The sequence below is a fragment of the Rhododendron vialii genome, chromosome 6a (genome assembly GCF_030253575.1).
Source record: "Rhododendron vialii isolate Sample 1 chromosome 6a, ASM3025357v1".
NCBI classification, from domain to species: domain Eukaryota; kingdom Viridiplantae; phylum Streptophyta; class Magnoliopsida; order Ericales; family Ericaceae; genus Rhododendron; species Rhododendron vialii.
Genome location: NC_080562.1, coordinates 8,086,248 through 8,103,401, shown reverse-complemented (window position 1 = coordinate 8,103,401; position 17,154 = coordinate 8,086,248). Strand labels below are relative to the sequence as shown.

The 17,154-nt window shown below is 37.9% G+C and overlaps 2 protein-coding genes across 3 annotated transcripts; one reads left to right on the top strand and one right to left on the bottom strand.

The window, feature by feature from the left end:
- Nucleotides 1-5,898: 5,898 nt before the first annotated feature.
- On the bottom strand, nucleotides 5,899-15,464 carry LOC131330292 (NADH dehydrogenase [ubiquinone] iron-sulfur protein 4, mitochondrial-like). Of its 2 annotated transcripts, XM_058363833.1 has the most exons (6): nucleotides 15,230-15,464; nucleotides 12,504-12,592; nucleotides 11,404-11,533; nucleotides 11,155-11,184; nucleotides 10,011-10,104; nucleotides 5,899-6,428 (listed from the first exon to the last, which is right to left on the bottom strand). In XM_058363833.1, exons 1-5 carry the CDS (start codon nucleotides 15,386-15,388, stop codon nucleotides 10,054-10,056), a joined length of 459 nt encoding a protein of 152 aa, XP_058219816.1. In that variant the 5' UTR covers nucleotides 15,389-15,464; the 3' UTR covers nucleotides 5,899-6,428; nucleotides 10,011-10,053. The 2 variants fall into 2 exon arrangements, with proteins under 2 accessions (XP_058219816.1, XP_058219815.1); XM_058363832.1 differs by lacking the exon at nucleotides 5,899-6,428 and having other exon boundaries at nucleotides 9,915-10,104.
- On the top strand, nucleotides 8,576-9,825 carry LOC131330291 (uncharacterized). Its single transcript, XM_058363831.1, has one exon. It carries the CDS (start codon nucleotides 8,576-8,578, stop codon nucleotides 9,599-9,601), a length of 1,026 nt encoding a protein of 341 aa, XP_058219814.1. The 3' UTR covers nucleotides 9,602-9,825.
- Nucleotides 15,465-17,154: the final 1,690 nt, after the last annotated feature.

The window sequence follows — 17,154 nt, the reverse complement described above, 5'->3', positions numbered from 1 at the left end:
ACGGTAAGACCGTGCGGGATCCCTTAGGAGATCCGGACTGATATATATATATATATATATATATATATATAGAGAGAGAGAGAGAGAGAGAGAGAGAGAGAGAGAGAGAGAGAGAGAGAGAGAGAGAGAGAGAGAGATCGGGGCGGTTCCATGGACAACCAATTAAACACCAAAAAAAACACTCCAAATCTCAATCTTATAGTTTCCGATCAAATTTCTATGATTTGAACTGTTCAATGTGTGTAGAATGTGATTTTAACGATGCCCGCGAAAAATTAGCAAAAAAAATGACCGAAAAGTGTTTGTTTTGAGCAGTTTTTAATTGAACCGTTCATCAAATTTAAGCTAAAAACTGCTCAGATCAAGCTCTTTTCGATCTTTTTTTTTTGCTGATTTCTTGCGAGTACCCTTAAAATAACGTTCTGGTCACATTGAGCGGCTCAGATCAATAAAATTTAATTGGAAACTATGAGGTATTTTTTTAGGTGTCTAATTAGTTGTTCCCGGAACCGCCCCGTATATATATATAGAGGAATTTTCAAGTGAGGGATCCCTCATTTTAACAAAATGAGAGACTTTTATTTCCCGATCAAATTTTGAAAATTCGAACCGTTCAATGTGTGAAGAACGTAATTTTAAGGGTCCCCGCGAAAAATCAGCAAAAAAAATGACTGGGAAGGGCGTCATTCGAGTAGATTTTTTTTGAACCGTTCAATGAAAACTGCTCGGATGAAGCCTTTCCCGGCCTTTTTTTTTGCTGATTTCTAACGGGCACCCTTAAAATCACTTTCTGATCACTTTGAGTAGCTCGGATCATCGAAATTCAATCGGGAAGGAGAGTCCCGCATTTTAATAAAATGAGAGATCCCTTACCGGAACTTAACTCAATATATATATATATATGCGAAACGGTTCAAGGGACACCCTAAAAAAATACCTAAAAAAACACCCATAATCTCAATCTCATAGTTCCCGATCAAATTTTTTTGATCCGAACAGTTCTATGTGTGCAGAATGTGATTTTAAGGGTGCTCGAGAGAAATTAGCAAAAAAAATGACCGGAAAAGGTTTGATTTGAGCAATTTTTATTTGAACCGTTCAATAAAAAACTGTTCAAAACTGTTCGGATCAAGCCCTTCCCGGTCATTTTTTTTGCTGATTTCTCACAAGTACCCCTAAAATCATGTTCTGATCACATTGAGCGGCTCAGATCATCAAAATTTGATCGAGAATTATGAGGTATTTTTTTAGGTGTTTTTTTGGGTGTCCCCGGAACCGCCCCGATATATATATATATATATACATAATCCATTAAAGGATATGTTCTTATATGTGTGGACGCGGGAGGAAAGACAAAAAAAAATTAGTTAAGAAGGATAATATTGTCTTTTATATTTAGTATTAACGGGGTTTTTTTTTTTTTAAATGAGCATTAACAAATGAAACGTGCACTATTAGTACATAAATCACATTGGGTCATGTGCTAGTTTTTAAAATGACAAGGAGTTAATTCACACAAACTCAAATTACAAGGGTTCAAAGTGTAGTTTCTGCAATTAGTCCATTAGTACGAGCAAACAGAAGTTATCAATTGTACTTGATTGGCACAAAATCATAACTGTAGGGTTAAAATCGAGCCAATTAAAAATAGAAGGACCAAAGTGATATAAAGACAAAACTACAGGAACCATTTGAGTAATTTGCCCTTACTAGTATTATAATTTAAGGAATCAACAAAGTAAATGTTGAAGACCAAATTGGTCTGTATGAGGAATCTCCCCGTCCACTTTTGCCTTGACAAGTCATATCGTTGTAATGAGAGACAGGGCCAGCCCCAGGATAAGGGGGCAAGTCCGTCGGCTTGGACAACCTCCGGGCTGGGATAATTCAAAAAAAAAAAATTCCATGTAAATATAAATACGTATATATTTTTATTCACAAACACAACATGAAGGATTATGTTGGTTTATTGGTTAGTTGGGCATACTTAAGTTTCCTCATATTTTGGTGGTGCGCCCAGGTTCAATTCCTGTACCCAACGCTGAATTTTCATTTTTTCGTCTTTTCCTTTAAAATCTCTCTCTCTCTCTTTCTCTCTTCGTTGACTGCAGTGCACCCATTTTTCACTCTCTTTTTTTAATTATCCAGAAGTGAAAGGACATTTGTTGTTGGTGTCCATTTTTTATTTTGGGAGATACTTCTTCTACATCACCAATTAGGGTGTGTTCCACTCACTAAAATAAATATTTGTTTTTTAAATTAAATGTGATGTATTGTGAGAGAATGAGCTATCTTGTAAAACAAAAAATAAGAACCTTAACGGCATAGCAAACTCCTCCAAAAAAAGAAAAAAACAACTACTTGCATTCACATTCGCATAGTGATGTATGCAAATATGAAAAATATACATCCATATGTATATAATGTATACATAGGACTTAACCATTTTTTAAGTCAGGTTTGTATTTTTTCAAGTTGCTCCATAATATTTCTTTTTTTCAATTAATCATTAAATATAGAACAATGATCAAAATAAAAAATGAAAGATAAAATAAATAGAAACCCATCAATTTTTTTTGAATCGAATCATGCTAAATCATAAACCACTATAACCCAAATTTCATTTTAATTTTAAATTTTTGAAAGAATTCAAACTAAAAGCACATTGTGACCTTGATTTTTTTGCCTTATATTTTTTTATTAATTTTTTATGACTTAATAATAAGCGGGCAACCAAGCTTGAGGTTGGGCTTGAACAACCCAAACATCGGGGTTGACACTGATGATAGAGCTAGTTCAAGTCCAATTATAACAACGTACGTATTTTTTACTCCATAAACTTAATTATGGTGGGCTCCACACTTGTATTTATAAAGTAAAAAATGCGATGTCAGTAACATTGCTCGAGTTTGAAACATGCCCTTTTTCACCTACTATAACTTAAGAGATTGCTCTAATTTGTCTTTTCATAAATTGTATAAATTGTCCCACTAATATTAGTTTTAGCTAACAATAGATTTAAGGCCCTGTTCCGGAAACGGAAATAAGTACTTATTTTTTAATAAGGCAATTTTAAGCTCAAAAATTATGTATTTACGTAAATAATTTTCCTATCAATATGGATCTTGTTTGATAGATCTTATTGAGATTTTTTATACGGTGAAAAAAAAATTGAAAAATAATTTTTCATTTATATTATTTTTGAGTTTGAAAATGTGAAATAAGTACTTATTTTTTAAGAAGGTGTTCTAGAACGGAGCAAGTAGTTCTTAACTGTAGCATTCTTCTAAAAACGGCCTTGCATTTTTTTGGCTAATGCAGAGTGTCTCGAGCCAGCTTGCGCCTCTTGAACTAATTCCTAAGGCCCATCTCACAATCATTTCACATGCGTGCGCGTGGAGTGAGATAGTCCTAAGAGTGTTGGTAACGAGAATCAAATCTACGACCTTAGGAAAAAACAAATTCCTAAATCTTAAAGCCAATATCATGAAGTCACAATCCTTGGGGCTTCCACTAGGCCAAAAGTCTTGCCCTTATGCTTTCACTGCACCGCTTTCTCAATAATCCTAAGAGCATGTGTAGAATTGTGGCTCATAAATGAGAGGTACCGAGAAGTTCTACAATCAGGGCCAATTGCGAGCCTAATAGAGTGGAGGGAAGAGCAACGAAGCGGAATGGAACAGAGAGAAATATGTTGTGTCGAAATAGAGGAGGTATAAATAAGCTCTATTGTAAAATCCTATGTACTGTGATCATCAATAAAAGACTGCTCTCTCGCTCATGTGAACGTACCCGATTTTGGAGAAACACGTATATTGCTGTATCGATTTCTTTACTATTTTATACTCGTAAATCGTGCGTGTGTGTGTTTCGATTCTAACAGAGCAGCCCTAACCCAAACCCTCTGAAAAACCAGCTCCAATTCTTTATCCACACTCATACCAATTTGAATTTTACTCATTTTTTTAATCAAATTAATTAAGGGAGACTTAAAAACCAATACCAAATTTTAAACAGCTACATACTTTGTGGTGGTGCTTGTTGCCGGAAGGAGTTTATCGTCATTGGCAACTCCGGCAAGGGGAGCGAATCCAGATAGAGAGAGAGAGAGCATTAGTAGGAGGTTGAAAGAGGGGGAGATGGAGATCAGAGAGCCCTAAGTTTTTGTAATTCCGGCGGCGGTGAGCAGAGGAGGACGACAGTGTACTGCAATTAGGGTTTGAAATATGAGTTAGGGCTAGATATGCTAATACTAACTAGAAACTTCTTTACTCAAATTTTCATCCAAATCTGAGTAAAAGCTGGAGATGCTCCAACCTTCTCCAAATTCGCATGCTGCTCTAGCTCGGTTGCATACCCATCCAATTAATATCAATCGCGGTTAGCCAGTCACGTAACCAGATACTATGATTTATGATGTCCATACTATGATTTATGATGTCCTCTTCTTTTTTTCTCCGAAATAAAGACAGGGACACCAAATCCTTACTCCAAATCAACTACTCCTTAATGTTTAAATTTTTTTTGTGCCAATCGATAACAGATGATATTATAACTCTAACTAAAAATTACATCAAGATGAAAACTCGTTCTTAGACAAAGGACCAAGTAACCAACACAGCGGGGATTAATCTCACAGACTATACCCGGCCTAAACCAACTAAACATTTTCTTGCAGAAATAAGAAATAATTCAAAACAACCCAACTGGGAGAAACCCAGTCAGGAGAAAACTCACGGTAGGAAACCGGAGAGAAAACCTCCATAAATGGGAGAAGAAGAACCAAAGGATCGCAAACCAACAAAAAAATGAAAAGAAAAAAAAAACCTTGTCATCATCATCCACCAACATAGATCTCCAACTCCGGCGACCCAATCATGCACAAAAGCTCCGCACCCACAGCCACACATCTGAACCGCACCACCAGAGACGAGAGTCACCGATAAACGGTGAATATGATGGAGGAGGTCCGACGGTAGAGGAACTAGGGAGGCTAAGGTGTCGGGAGGCATGAGGGGAGGATGAGGGTGGAGAGTGATGAAAGGAGGGGATAAGAGATTCCGATCGGAGGCCGACAGAGAGAAAAACTCTATAGGGGAGATTACCTCCCCTCCCGCCACCTATTTTAGGGTGCAAACCCTAGGGGAGGGTCGAGGATGGAGAAACAAAGAAGTGCGACGGTTAGGATTAGAGAGAGGGAGAGAGAGAAAGATCTGGTGTAACTTTTCCTTAAAGTTTAATTTGGGGGTGTTCCATTTTGATCACCCACTCCAAGAAGGGTAAACAATGTTATCAAACCTTGTTTGTCGGAAATGGTGCGGGGTCCATTACCATTAAGAATCATGATTACTCCACATTTTATTAGGGTAGAGATAAGATCACTTTTGTGTAGGAACCTCCTAATTTCGTTCACCACCTAACAAGGTGAATAATACTCTTATTTATCTTATTATTATTATGTACTTTCTGATATAGTTGAAATCATTCTGGTAGGTCCAAACTTTTGTTTATCAATGAGAGGGGAGCGTATTGAACATGATTATATTCAAGTTGTGGTTGTACTACTTAATTATATTATCGGAGAGATTATTACGTGCCTTGGGTATTTACCCGAACCCCGACCCAATATCTCTATGAGATCTGTAAGAGCAAGTTCACTCAAAAGTGTCAAATGATTTTACTATTTTTAAGCTTGCTGCAGTGCTAAATAGTCAAAATTATTGTTGCATCGATTCGGTGCCATGCATTTCTGTACAATATCAAATCAAGTCCATTGAATCAAACTCATCTCATTCTGAATAATAATAATAATAATAATCAGCCCCTCGGAGACTAAATACTCTCTTGGGCACCATGTAAATGCTTGAAGGGTAACCTTACATATAGGGCTGTAAAAGAACCAAGTTGTTCGTATGCGGCTCGAATTTCAGATTTTCAAGTTCTTGGCTTGAATTAGTTCGTTTACTAATTGAGTCGAGTTCGAACCAAATTTTTTGCTTGCTTAGGAAATGAATTGAGCCCGAGTTAATCGTAGCTCAACTTGCCAAGATAAGCTCAACCCATTTATGAATGCTCTTTGGATACTCAAATTAAGAGCTAGAGTTCGAATGTTTGGACTCAAGTTTTTGCATAATTTTAAACAAGTTAAGCTTGAATTTTAAACAAGTTAAGCTTGAACACTCTAAAGCTCGATTCACCTCACCTCGATTCGTTGGCATCTCTCCTTGCCGCATGACGACGGAAAAATATCCAATGGCGTTCATTTCCCTCTGAAACCAGGATGCCACGCGTATTAATAAACCGTAAAACCCTCGGCTGCCGTCCAATAAGATTCGTGACAACGTCCTCCGCCGCTGCTCATGAACTCCACCCACTCGACGCGTGGACTGAGCGCCACAAACAAACAAAACCCTGATAAAAGCAGCATCCTGCGAGGGTGTTGTGGTCAATAAACTGAGTTCTATACTCACTAAAAGAGAGTGAAGGATCAGAATTGAGGCTAATGTAAGCCATTTTGGAACTCAACTTGATTTTTTTAATAACTCACCTGTCCGGTTTAGCATATGCACATTTTAATTAATTCGGAGGTGCAATCCCATCACCCACCTACTGAAAGCCTAATGAAAGTTGAACCAAAACTGTGTGTGGACCAACTCCGAAGGAGTTAATAGTCCAAAGAAATTGATATCACCTGAGAGGTTTTCAACATAAGACTTTATAATGGAACAAATAGGTCATGAGCAGGGGCGGACACGGGCTGCTAGGGGTGTTCGAACCCTTGCACAACTCCAAACATTTTCATTAATTATACTTTTTCTGTTCCTTTTTAAATGTCTACTACGATTCTACGTGACATTTTCAATTGTCTACATCTCTCTAAATATATATTGTTAAATATGCAATATGAATTTTGTTTGATAGATCTTAATTATTTCTATAAAATAATGATTTTAAAAACATAAAGTACATAATATACGTGGAAAGATATAAGCCATTAAAAATGACATGTAGAACCGTAATGAAAACTTAAAAAAGGATAGAGGGTGTACTAGTTTTTGAGGTTAATGTGAAAAAGTTCTCTAGGATTGCCCCTGCAAGTCTCTCGAGGGAATTTTTTTTCATAAAGTTCCTATGTATGTATAAAAATACCGCCTAAAATTTCAAAAGTTATCAACCATTCTTTAGATCATGGGTATAATATTGAATGGCAGTTATGTGTATACACATGATTTGAGTTATGCATATACACATGATTTGTGTCATTCTCAGAACTAGATAGTACTAGCAAATATATTTGGATTATATTTTTTTCGTTACTAATGTAAAAACAATATATGATTTGGAATCCTGATGCGTAAAAATCTTGGGTCTGCCGCTATTCATAAGCACCAAATGGCAGCCTTTAATTTTCGGATCTTCAAGATGACCTTACATTGCATAAAGAGCAAAAAATTTCAATCCAATGTGATAACAATTGGCATGTTATTCAAAAAGGAAAAATATCCTAATGTTACATTGATTGATTTGTTGATTAACACAAAATCAATTACATTTAATATTCTTAACAAGATTTAAAAAGTAAATGGTGCAAATCATTAAAAAAATCTCCCTTGAAACGAAGGACTAGAAAGAGTCATGACCTAAGTCATATAATTCGCGTGTAAAAGAGTTTTTGAATCACATCTCAACCTATTAAAATTCGCAAAAGCCAAAATCAAAGGTGCAAATAGAATACGAAAATTGAGAGTGGAAGCGTTTTGCCTCTTACATCTTCTTTATGTTATGCGACTAAAAAGTCATGACCCGCATAAAACAACAAACCACAAGGCTGACCAAACCAATCCCGATAGCGATAGGTGTACCCACGCATGGCGGCCTAGCCCTCCGCACGCTCTTCTAAACTTGACACCCAAAACTCATCTCTTCATTCGGTGCGCAATGAGAGGGGCCGCGCCCACCGCTGATTGGTGCGCTGCAATCAACCTCCCAATCCCCCTGTTTTGCCTTTCTTCGCATTCAGCTTTTATTCTTCAAAATGATCAAGCTTACGCTTTCAATTTTCGCTTTGTTCTTGCGTTCTAAACTAGAACTCTAACACTCACAAATTTTGGTTGTTTTGAAATTTTTTTAGAAACACTCACATTCGCGCTCGCGCACCCACAGAGCCGCACCTGCTTTATGTGACTTAGGACTTCTGCCCCCAAAACCCCCTTAATTACCCTTTTAACAGCTGATTTCCTGATACATTGAACTGATACTCTACATGTAATGGTAACTGATATGTGTGAGCATGCATGGACCCACTACAGCCCTTGAATCCCACATGTCTCTGTCCCTCCGTCCCCTCAAACACGTACCCCACCGTACTTTCCCAAGTGTCACTTTCTCCTCCCCTCCTTCCTCTCTCTTTGCCTTCCTCCCATTGGTCACTCCCCACCCTCCTCTCCCAATAAACCCCCCCTCCCTTCACCATCCCCCATTCCTCTCTCCCTCCTCACTCTCTCTCCTCTCTGCTCTCTCTCTGTCACTTGAACCTCTTGGAGTTTGAGAGACCAGACCACCGAGATTAGTCAAGATGATGATCCACCAGGCTATGAATAATCAGAACTCCATCAACACTGCGAAAACAGCCGAGATAATGTCTCGGTACAGGCCCATTGCACCCAAGCCGGATCTAGTGCCGACCAACCCAGCGTCCGACGGAGGCTCACCGGAGTCCCAAAAGATCCGGCAGTCTCCTTACCTGAGGAACGTCTGGGCTCATTTACAGGCCAGGCCCACCCGAACCAGGAAGAGAGGGAGGACTTCCCTCGGCCCATCACCGGTCAAGCGATCCAGGACGGCCCATCTCTTTGGGCGTCCCCCTCCTTGCCATTTAACAGCCGCTGAAAACCTGTCCATCCACGATTTTGCTCATGGGCCGGAAGCCCAGAGCCCGTCAACCCTTGTCACTCTCCCTCTCCTCCAGTGTCCAATCATGGCCCAGGCCCATGAAACTGAATCAGGAAAAAACGGTGTAATTGATTTGAACAGACTAGCTGAGGTTACTGAGGAAAGGGATTTCCTCAAACTGCAATCACCCATCAGCCCAGTAGTCATCGCGCCCCAGCCGGTTCGACCAGTGGGGTCGAGCATCAGTGTCGGGTCCATAAGTGAAGAGTCGCTGGGTTCGAATCCGAACCCAACGGCTCAGGTCCCGAAGAAGCGAGAGGAGGTCGAATCGGAGGTGGAGTCGGAGGAGCTCCCGGCGGTGGTTTCAGACTCGAACAACAAAGTCCGGCTCGCCAATTCGGCGTACAAGGAGATGGTGGGGCAGCCGGAGTGTCCGTGGCTCGACTCGATGGTGGCGTTTAGCTCGGGCAAGAGGATTTGTGGAGAGGTAATGCTTCGGTTTCTGGATACCGAAAGCATGCCTGTGAAGTCTAATGGGTTTTCTTGTTGGGTGAAAATAGAGTGGGGGAGCAGTGGGAAAGATAGCGGTTCGGTTCATGCTTTCTGTGAAGTGATGAGGTTGTCTTGTGAGTCGAAAGATTACCTTTTTGAGTGGAGGTTTCATATAAGAGAGGCTACTTCGGAATCAGCTGGTTCAAAGGCTACTTGAAGTTTCATTCGCTGTTTTTGTCTTGGGTAAAACAACAGAGGTAACAGGACCAGCCGGCGTAGCCAGTTTCCTCTCGGCGTGACAATAGGACCTCCAGACCCGCCTTCGGAATCGGGGCTTGGGGTTGCTGTTGTATATATATGGCTGTTATATATATATGAAACTATACTAAATATATGAATGCATCTTGTCTTGTTTTAAAGTCCTCAAACTGCTTGTGGTTTCTCTAACTAAAATTGTGTCTTCCTCTCTCGTTTCTCACAGACACCCTCTGGGATTTATGATATCGATCTATATAGGGTAGGAGGTGTTATTTTTGCTAGGATAGTTACATGAAGAAAGAGTTGTTTTAAGGTTCTTGATCTACATGCAGATAGACAATTGGCGTAGAGGAAGGTATGTTTCTTACAGATTTAATTAGGTACTGAAAACCACTTTGGCAGAAATTTTATTCAGGGTTTTGGCGGGCCCTTCCACTTGAAGTTATCTGCGTACGATTTAACCTGCACGCAAGACGAAAAGAGGAAGGTGCTGAAAGAATTGACATATATATATATATATATATATATATATATATATATATATATATATATATATATACATATACACTAATTACTACATTAAAACTTTCTAAAGTATAATATCTATTGCTTTATATTTCCCTTTCCCTCATTGTATTTGCAGAAAATCCACACACACCACTCAACATCCATCGCTTTTTCCACCGTTCTCGATCTCACCGGCTAGAAGTGTTTCAGACGGTTTAAATTTTAAAAAACTCTTGAAATTTTAAAAAAACTCTTGATTGTCAAGACAGGACGGTGAGATGTTGTTCAATGATACGGTGAATGTTGAGCGGTAGAGTAGCCTTGCCGTTATATTTGCTCACGAACTCTCTTAGTGCAGCTGGGTTTGACTAAATTAACAAGGAGGTAGCTAGGTTTGACTAAATTAACTTTCTAAAATGTGGACGATTCTCTTTTTTTTTTTTTTTTTTGGTTAAAACTTTTGTTCAAGAGAGTTGACTTTTTTGTCTTTAAATAATCTTTCGAAAGATTTTGTTATAGGTTTCTAGATTTTCCTTGCGAGTTAGACTCGGAAGAAAAATAAAAATTCACTCAAAATTAATACAATTAATACAATTCAGAAAATATAAAAATTAAGTTTAAAAGGATTGTCTAGCAGCAACAAATCCGATGACATGCAAGCACAACCAGGGATCCAGACTAATGAAAAAAGGAAATACTAGTGTTGCAACTTGCAACATAAGAATATACGGTACCGTATTGAAATACATACAAAACTAAAATTTTAGTAGTAGTATGTTTTTCTACAATCAAGTTTGCATGCACCTCGAGTCTCGACATATATGACGTATATTTCGGAGTTCCGTGATTATTATTTTCAGTTCGAAAGCTAATAATCGGACTAATTTTCAGTGGGGTGGTTGACAACATGGATTTCTTAAATGTTTAAGGATTTCTTAAGTATTCATGGTTGATAAGAGAATAACCAAATCTAGTTTCGAAATAAGGTGGAAAAGTTTTGGTTACCTTCAATATTGGTGTATGGCGCTTCTTGACCTGCACAAGAACACGTAATATTTGTATCAACAATAGATCAATGCGAACATATCTTCCCAAACTGACAGAGATCAAATTTTATACTCATGCGGCGGGCATAAATCCAGGGATTTACTCGCATCCGATCTCCAATTCATACATCATATAAACATTCCGCATAGATGATGATCAGAAAAGAATTAGATTGTTGTGTACTACTGCGCGCATGCAAGAACATACCACATACTCCCACCCATACTTTTCGGCAAATGCCTTTGCAGCTTCTTCACTGTCGAAACTGAGTCCTGCATCGCCAACATTCGCATATGGATCTCCGGTAGATGTCCAACCCATCAACGGATTTTCCCATCTGAAACAATATGACTACATCTTTACGATTTTTAAGCGGTATTGATTAACATAGCAGTTTAAGTGGACATCTCTGCGTCAATGTTGCTCAAGATATATATACGGAGAGTTGATCCTTACGAGGTACAAGGACACTTTTCTAAATTAACTTCCAAATATGCAGAGAAGCTGAAGCAAATGGATTATGTATAAACAGTATAATAATCCCATACCAACATAATCAAATCAAATCAACCACTGTTTTAGACTTTTGCTTAGACCTTCAAGGCAGAGACAGAATTGAACAAGTCACTTAATTAACGTCAACGATCGATCCTGGATGAAAAGTGGATAAAGTATTACTACTATGAAATGCCAGTCAAAACACAAGCATTGGAACACTCTCTCGAGATGACTTAAAATGACGATTTCATTTTGGGGGCTTCTCCTTTTGTCTTTTTGAACTAGTATCATCCCCATCTCCACATATCCGGAAATATGACGGAAGTTCTTGGCATATTCTTATCTCCCTCCCCCACCATTTTCTTGCCTCTCTCTAGGTGAAAATTTCCATAGCGCACCCTTTTCCATATGCAAAAACCTACTCTGAAGATTAAAGGATTTGGCAAATATAGCTGTCAATTTTTTTGTTAGTGCTTTCACAAACTTGAACAACTTTCCCCATAGGATTACTATACGCGTATGATGATGTATCACCGAGCTATTCCAAATGATAACAGAGAGGACCGCTCAACCTGACTGTCGTTTATTGACAAACAATTTACGAAACAAGTCCATTGAAACTGATGAGTAGAACAATTTGATACCGGCGACCAAAATACAACTTTTAAGATTAGCATTTGAAGTTGCATTTTTTTTTTTTGGGGGGGGGGGGGTTAAATTTGAAGGTACAATTAAGACACAAGACACAATAAATCAATTAGATGCATTTTCAACATGTGATAAGATGAAAGGCATGAAACTGAGCATACTTCTGTGTAGACAAAAAGTCGATTTTCCACCTCCCGACTTTTCCAGAGCCTTGCTGTGTTGCAGTACGAGCGGGTGAGTATATCACAACCTGACCAAAGATGGAAATTAGTTAAAGAAAATACTCTCAAGGAAGAAACCAAAGATGGTCGAATTCCATGTTAAGTTTGGTGCCTATACACACCTCTAGGTGCACAACCCCAAACATATTTTCAATCAACTGTTATAAACTTATATATACTCTACCTTTACCAACAGTGACAACAATTCCAGAAAGGCAGAATTAGGTAATGCCCACTAGTAATCTGCACTTAACCAACACGACAATCTCAAGTTCTCAACAATCTATCTATATAATAATGGAGCTCATTATTTGAATCTTATAAACATTTATAGTTATAAATCTGGACCCTTCATTTCTAAATCCTACGGTTAGCCAGTGTTTAGAGTTTCTATAAATCTAGACCATCTATGTTTTGTTACCAACGGCTAGGATTAATTTCCCAAATACTTACTTATCTCAAAGGAATGATTTTGCACTGATTTTTATTTGTTATGGAAGTAGAACTTTTATTGATACTATATATATGGCAGTCAATACAATCCATATTGATTTTATTTGTTATGGAAGTAAAACTCATATATGGTCGAACTTTAATTTAATTGAGAGTTCGAGCCATGCCTTCAGGCACGAACATGTATTAGTGCTTCAACAACAAAGAGCAGAGATGAGGCACAACCCTAGCCTAAATTGGTTCCATTAGCATTGGAAAGCACCAGAGCGTTAAATCAACAACAAAGAGCAGAGATGAGGCACAACCCTAGCCTAAAATTGGTTCCATTAACATTGGAAAGCACCAGAGAGTTAAAATAAATCTCAACAATGCTTCAACAACCAAGCACAATGATGAGGCAGATCCCTGGCATAAAACTAGCTGCCTAACCAAACAGCATCATACAGTTTAACACTTTTTCTAGCAGTAAGCTTAAGAAGACAAACCAACCAGCAGTATTATAATAAGGCAACAATAACAATTTTCCAACACCAGTAATAACAGTAATCATACAACCCCAATGCAGTATTCCAACTTAATTCACCTGTCCACCCTTCAAAAATAACATCCGTGCATATAGAGTGATATCAGTCAATTCTTACTTTCCAAAAAACTCACAGGTAGGCTTATCGAGCTGTTTGCTTTCCAAAAAAAAGTCGGAGTAAATTCTATTGGAGTATATTTAGAAAGACTATACGAGGTTCAATGATTGGAAATCGTATCTTTTAAGCTATTCCATATCTTGTGTTTTCGCTTGTAGTAAAGGCCAGAGGGTAAGTTAGAAACTAGAGGCGAATTGTTGAGATGGGTTTGGCGCAGAAGACGAGTTATTACCACACAAAGTGTATGTATAGGTATGAACAAGAATTGCATTCAACGCCCTTGTATGAATAGTTGGGATGTAATTTTAAGGGCTAAGGATGCATTTTGGGGGGAAACCATTGCAACATCTTCATTTGGCTGACCCAAATATGAGAATTGGAAGACTCAAAAAGTTTCCCCTTCAAACAGCAAGGGTGCTGGTCAACAACAATAATAACAGAATCCATCTAGTCGCCAATCACTGGGGGTATGGGTGGGGAGAATTATAGACAGACCTAAATAATAGTAATTACATTTAATAAATAAAGAGGAACCTAAAAATCTCCCATCCGCTCAGCTTAGCTACCCAACGTTGTGAGCATGCATTAACAGATAGTTCACCAGACGTTTGTCCTTCTCAATTGTCTTGTAGCGTAACAATTAAGTACCTCATAAAAAGTCTTACAAAATTTATATTCTTGGCAAGAACTTCGCTTATTCTCTTTAAAACAAGTTTCAAATGTCAATCTCAAGCTATTGCAAATTTGCATATCTCACTCGGCCAATGCATATGCAAAAACAAGGAAATAACTCAATTGCAAATCCACAAAATTTTGTAGCCATTACTTCAAAGAGAAATGGAACAATTTTCCAATCAAACAAGCCCATGGTCATTCACAAGTTATACATGCCAGAGATTCCTTTCAATGGTGTCTTCTGTCATCCCAGGTTGGTGTATGTTTGTACTTTTTTTAAGAAAGAATTAATTGCACTAATTTATGAATGGGAATTCAAAAGTGTGTGCAGGCACGTACACAAATACAGTCCTTTGTAGGTGATTAGCCGCAATTCATCAATACTTCATCTGGATGCATATATAAACAAACATCAATAATGAATTAAATGATGCCAAAGAGGCCTTTGGTCCAACGGCATCAGAGTGCACTTAAGTGCAAGGAGAAAGGAGTTCAACTCCTCCTCCAATGTCTTAATCTAACTATTCTAACAAACGAAATTCGCCGATCAAAAAACAAATAATGAATTAAATGATGCATGTCTTTTTCTCTAAGCATCTCTGTAAGTTTGAAGTATACAAAGCCTATAAAAAAAAAAAAAAAAAGTTTGAAGTACACAAAACAAGCCAAATACTATTCAGTCTAACCCATCAATAGAAACACAAAGGAAACACTCAAAGTCCTCGAGGAAAGGTAATGGCATAAGCATGTTGATCAATGAGAGATCTTCCTAACCAGCATTCTTTTTTTCTTTTCTTTTTTAATATCCTTTCCTAAGAAGTAATTCACTTAAGCAACAGTGATCCAAACAAAAACTGTTAGTAATACTTTAAATTCAGGATAAAGGTTTTACCGTACCCTTCTGCGAAGGTGTTCTTCGGGAATGCCAGAGATAATCCCGACCTCGCCGGGCTTGATTTCTACCAACGCGTCCGACGAAGAAGACGAGAACAACCTCGTCGACGATCGATGACCTAGATTTGTTAATCTCAATCCTCGTCGCATGAAGCTCGCCATCTTCTTCTTCCAACAACTGACGGAGATGATTGACGAGAAGAAGCCAGAGCAACGGTCTTTTTTTCTGCGGGAAATCACCAGAAGATTCGAGCAGTTTTGTTCTTTATTGGACTCCTTTGGGTTGGGGTTTAAGTTTGAATTTGAATTTTGGGACCGTCATGGGCCGCTCTTACATCGGCCCAACTGTGTTTCTGCGTAAAGCCTATTGAAGGAATCCCTGGGTCCGGATAAGGCTGATGAATGAATCAAACCGCTCTCGAGTTCAAACTTGTGTTGGCTCACTGAAACCACAGGAGATCCTTTCTACCAAGAAACCTCTGTACCGAGCAAGGTTCTGAATACCGTACTGGTTTGAGTATCGATTTTTCTATTGGTATGGTACGTATCGGTATCGGTGAGATACCGGGTACGGTTTCGGATATATCGCTATTAGTGTTATTTTTCCACATAAAAAATTTATAGTTTAATATACACATTTATTATAAAAATAAAAAAAAAGTAGTCCGATATTGACCGGTAATATTGTTCGGTACTTGAAAAAAAAAAATTTAAAAGTAGTCCGGTACCGTCTGGTATTAGCCAATACTGACCAGTATATCCAGTACCGGCCGGTATTTGAGCCGAAACAAAATTAGAGGGGTACAATACCAGATTTGGACAATAACAATACGTACGATACGGGATTCATAACCTTGGTACTGAGGAATCTAGAACCGTTTGATTGTGTGAGAGTTTTTTTTTTTTTTGTTTATTAAATTTTGTATGTTATCTAACGGTTCGATATTCCCCGGTACATAGCATCGGTGTCCTAAAAAACAAGGAATCTAGAACAGTTTGACCGTGTGAGATTTTTTTTGTTTCTTAAATTTTGTATGCGATCTAACGGTCCAATATTCCTCGGTACAGAGGTACAGAGAATTCTCGGTACAGAGGATAAGTGTCCTACACAAACAAATTAAGTTTGAACATCTTTTCGAAACTCGTTAAGATTTTGAACCAAGCTCGAACAAATTACTGTTTAGCACGTTCGATTTATAATGTTTGAAAAATTTAAGCTACTCAAGATAAGTTCTTGATCAACTCGATTAAAGCTCATTTGGAATCGATTTGTATCATAAACAAATCAAGATCGAACATATTTTTAAAACTTGTTAATTTATCAAACTAATTAAGCTTTAACAATCAAAGGTACGGCTGTTCGTTTATCATCCCTTGGTCGAGGATACCACGTAAGATACCATACATGCACACCCAGAAATAGATGTGCAGTGGACCTGAACACAATTAATGTATTTATATTTTATTTTAGTACTGGTAATTTTATTTTAGTACTAGCTAGGCTTAATTTGAAGATCTAGCCAGTATATTTTGAACACCTAAGAAGTCCATATACATAACTAAAAAATTTAAAAATGAGAGAGGAAAAAGTAATCTAATACATTGCTCAATTATAATTCTGTTTTCTTTCTCAACGAAAATTATAACATAGTATATATGTTTCAATATTTTGTTGTTGCACTATTCAAAAACTAAAATAAAAAATCACTATAGACCAAAATAGCTAGCTCCCGCTCTTTTTTGCCGTTAGTGAACTCTGTAAAACTGTTTGTCAAAATTTTGTACCTTTTAGATTTCTCTCGTGGAACGAATTAATATTACAAAAATTTGACATGAACCTATAAAAAATCACACCGAGACGGAAATTTTTATAAAACATAACATAAAATTAGCCAAACCTAGACTTAACAATGGCACGTTGATACACA

Bases quoted from the DNA above. Each gene is read 5' to 3' on its own strand.
- LOC131330291 (XM_058363831.1), top strand. From the start codon at position 8,576: ATGATGATCCACCAGGCTATGAATAATCAGAACTCCATCAACACTGCG.
- LOC131330292 (XM_058363833.1), bottom strand. From the start codon at position 15,388: ATGGCGAGCTTCATGCGACGAGGATTGAGATTAACAAATCTAGGTCAT. The intron at 12,593-15,229 runs GTACGGTAAAAC...ATCTTTGGTCAG, and splicing joins AAGAACACCTTCGCAGAAGG to GTTGTGATATACTCACCCGC. The intron at 10,105-11,154 runs GTAACCAAAACT...TCTTGCGTGCAG, and splicing joins GCCATACACCAATATTGAAG to GTTAAATCGTACGCAGATAA.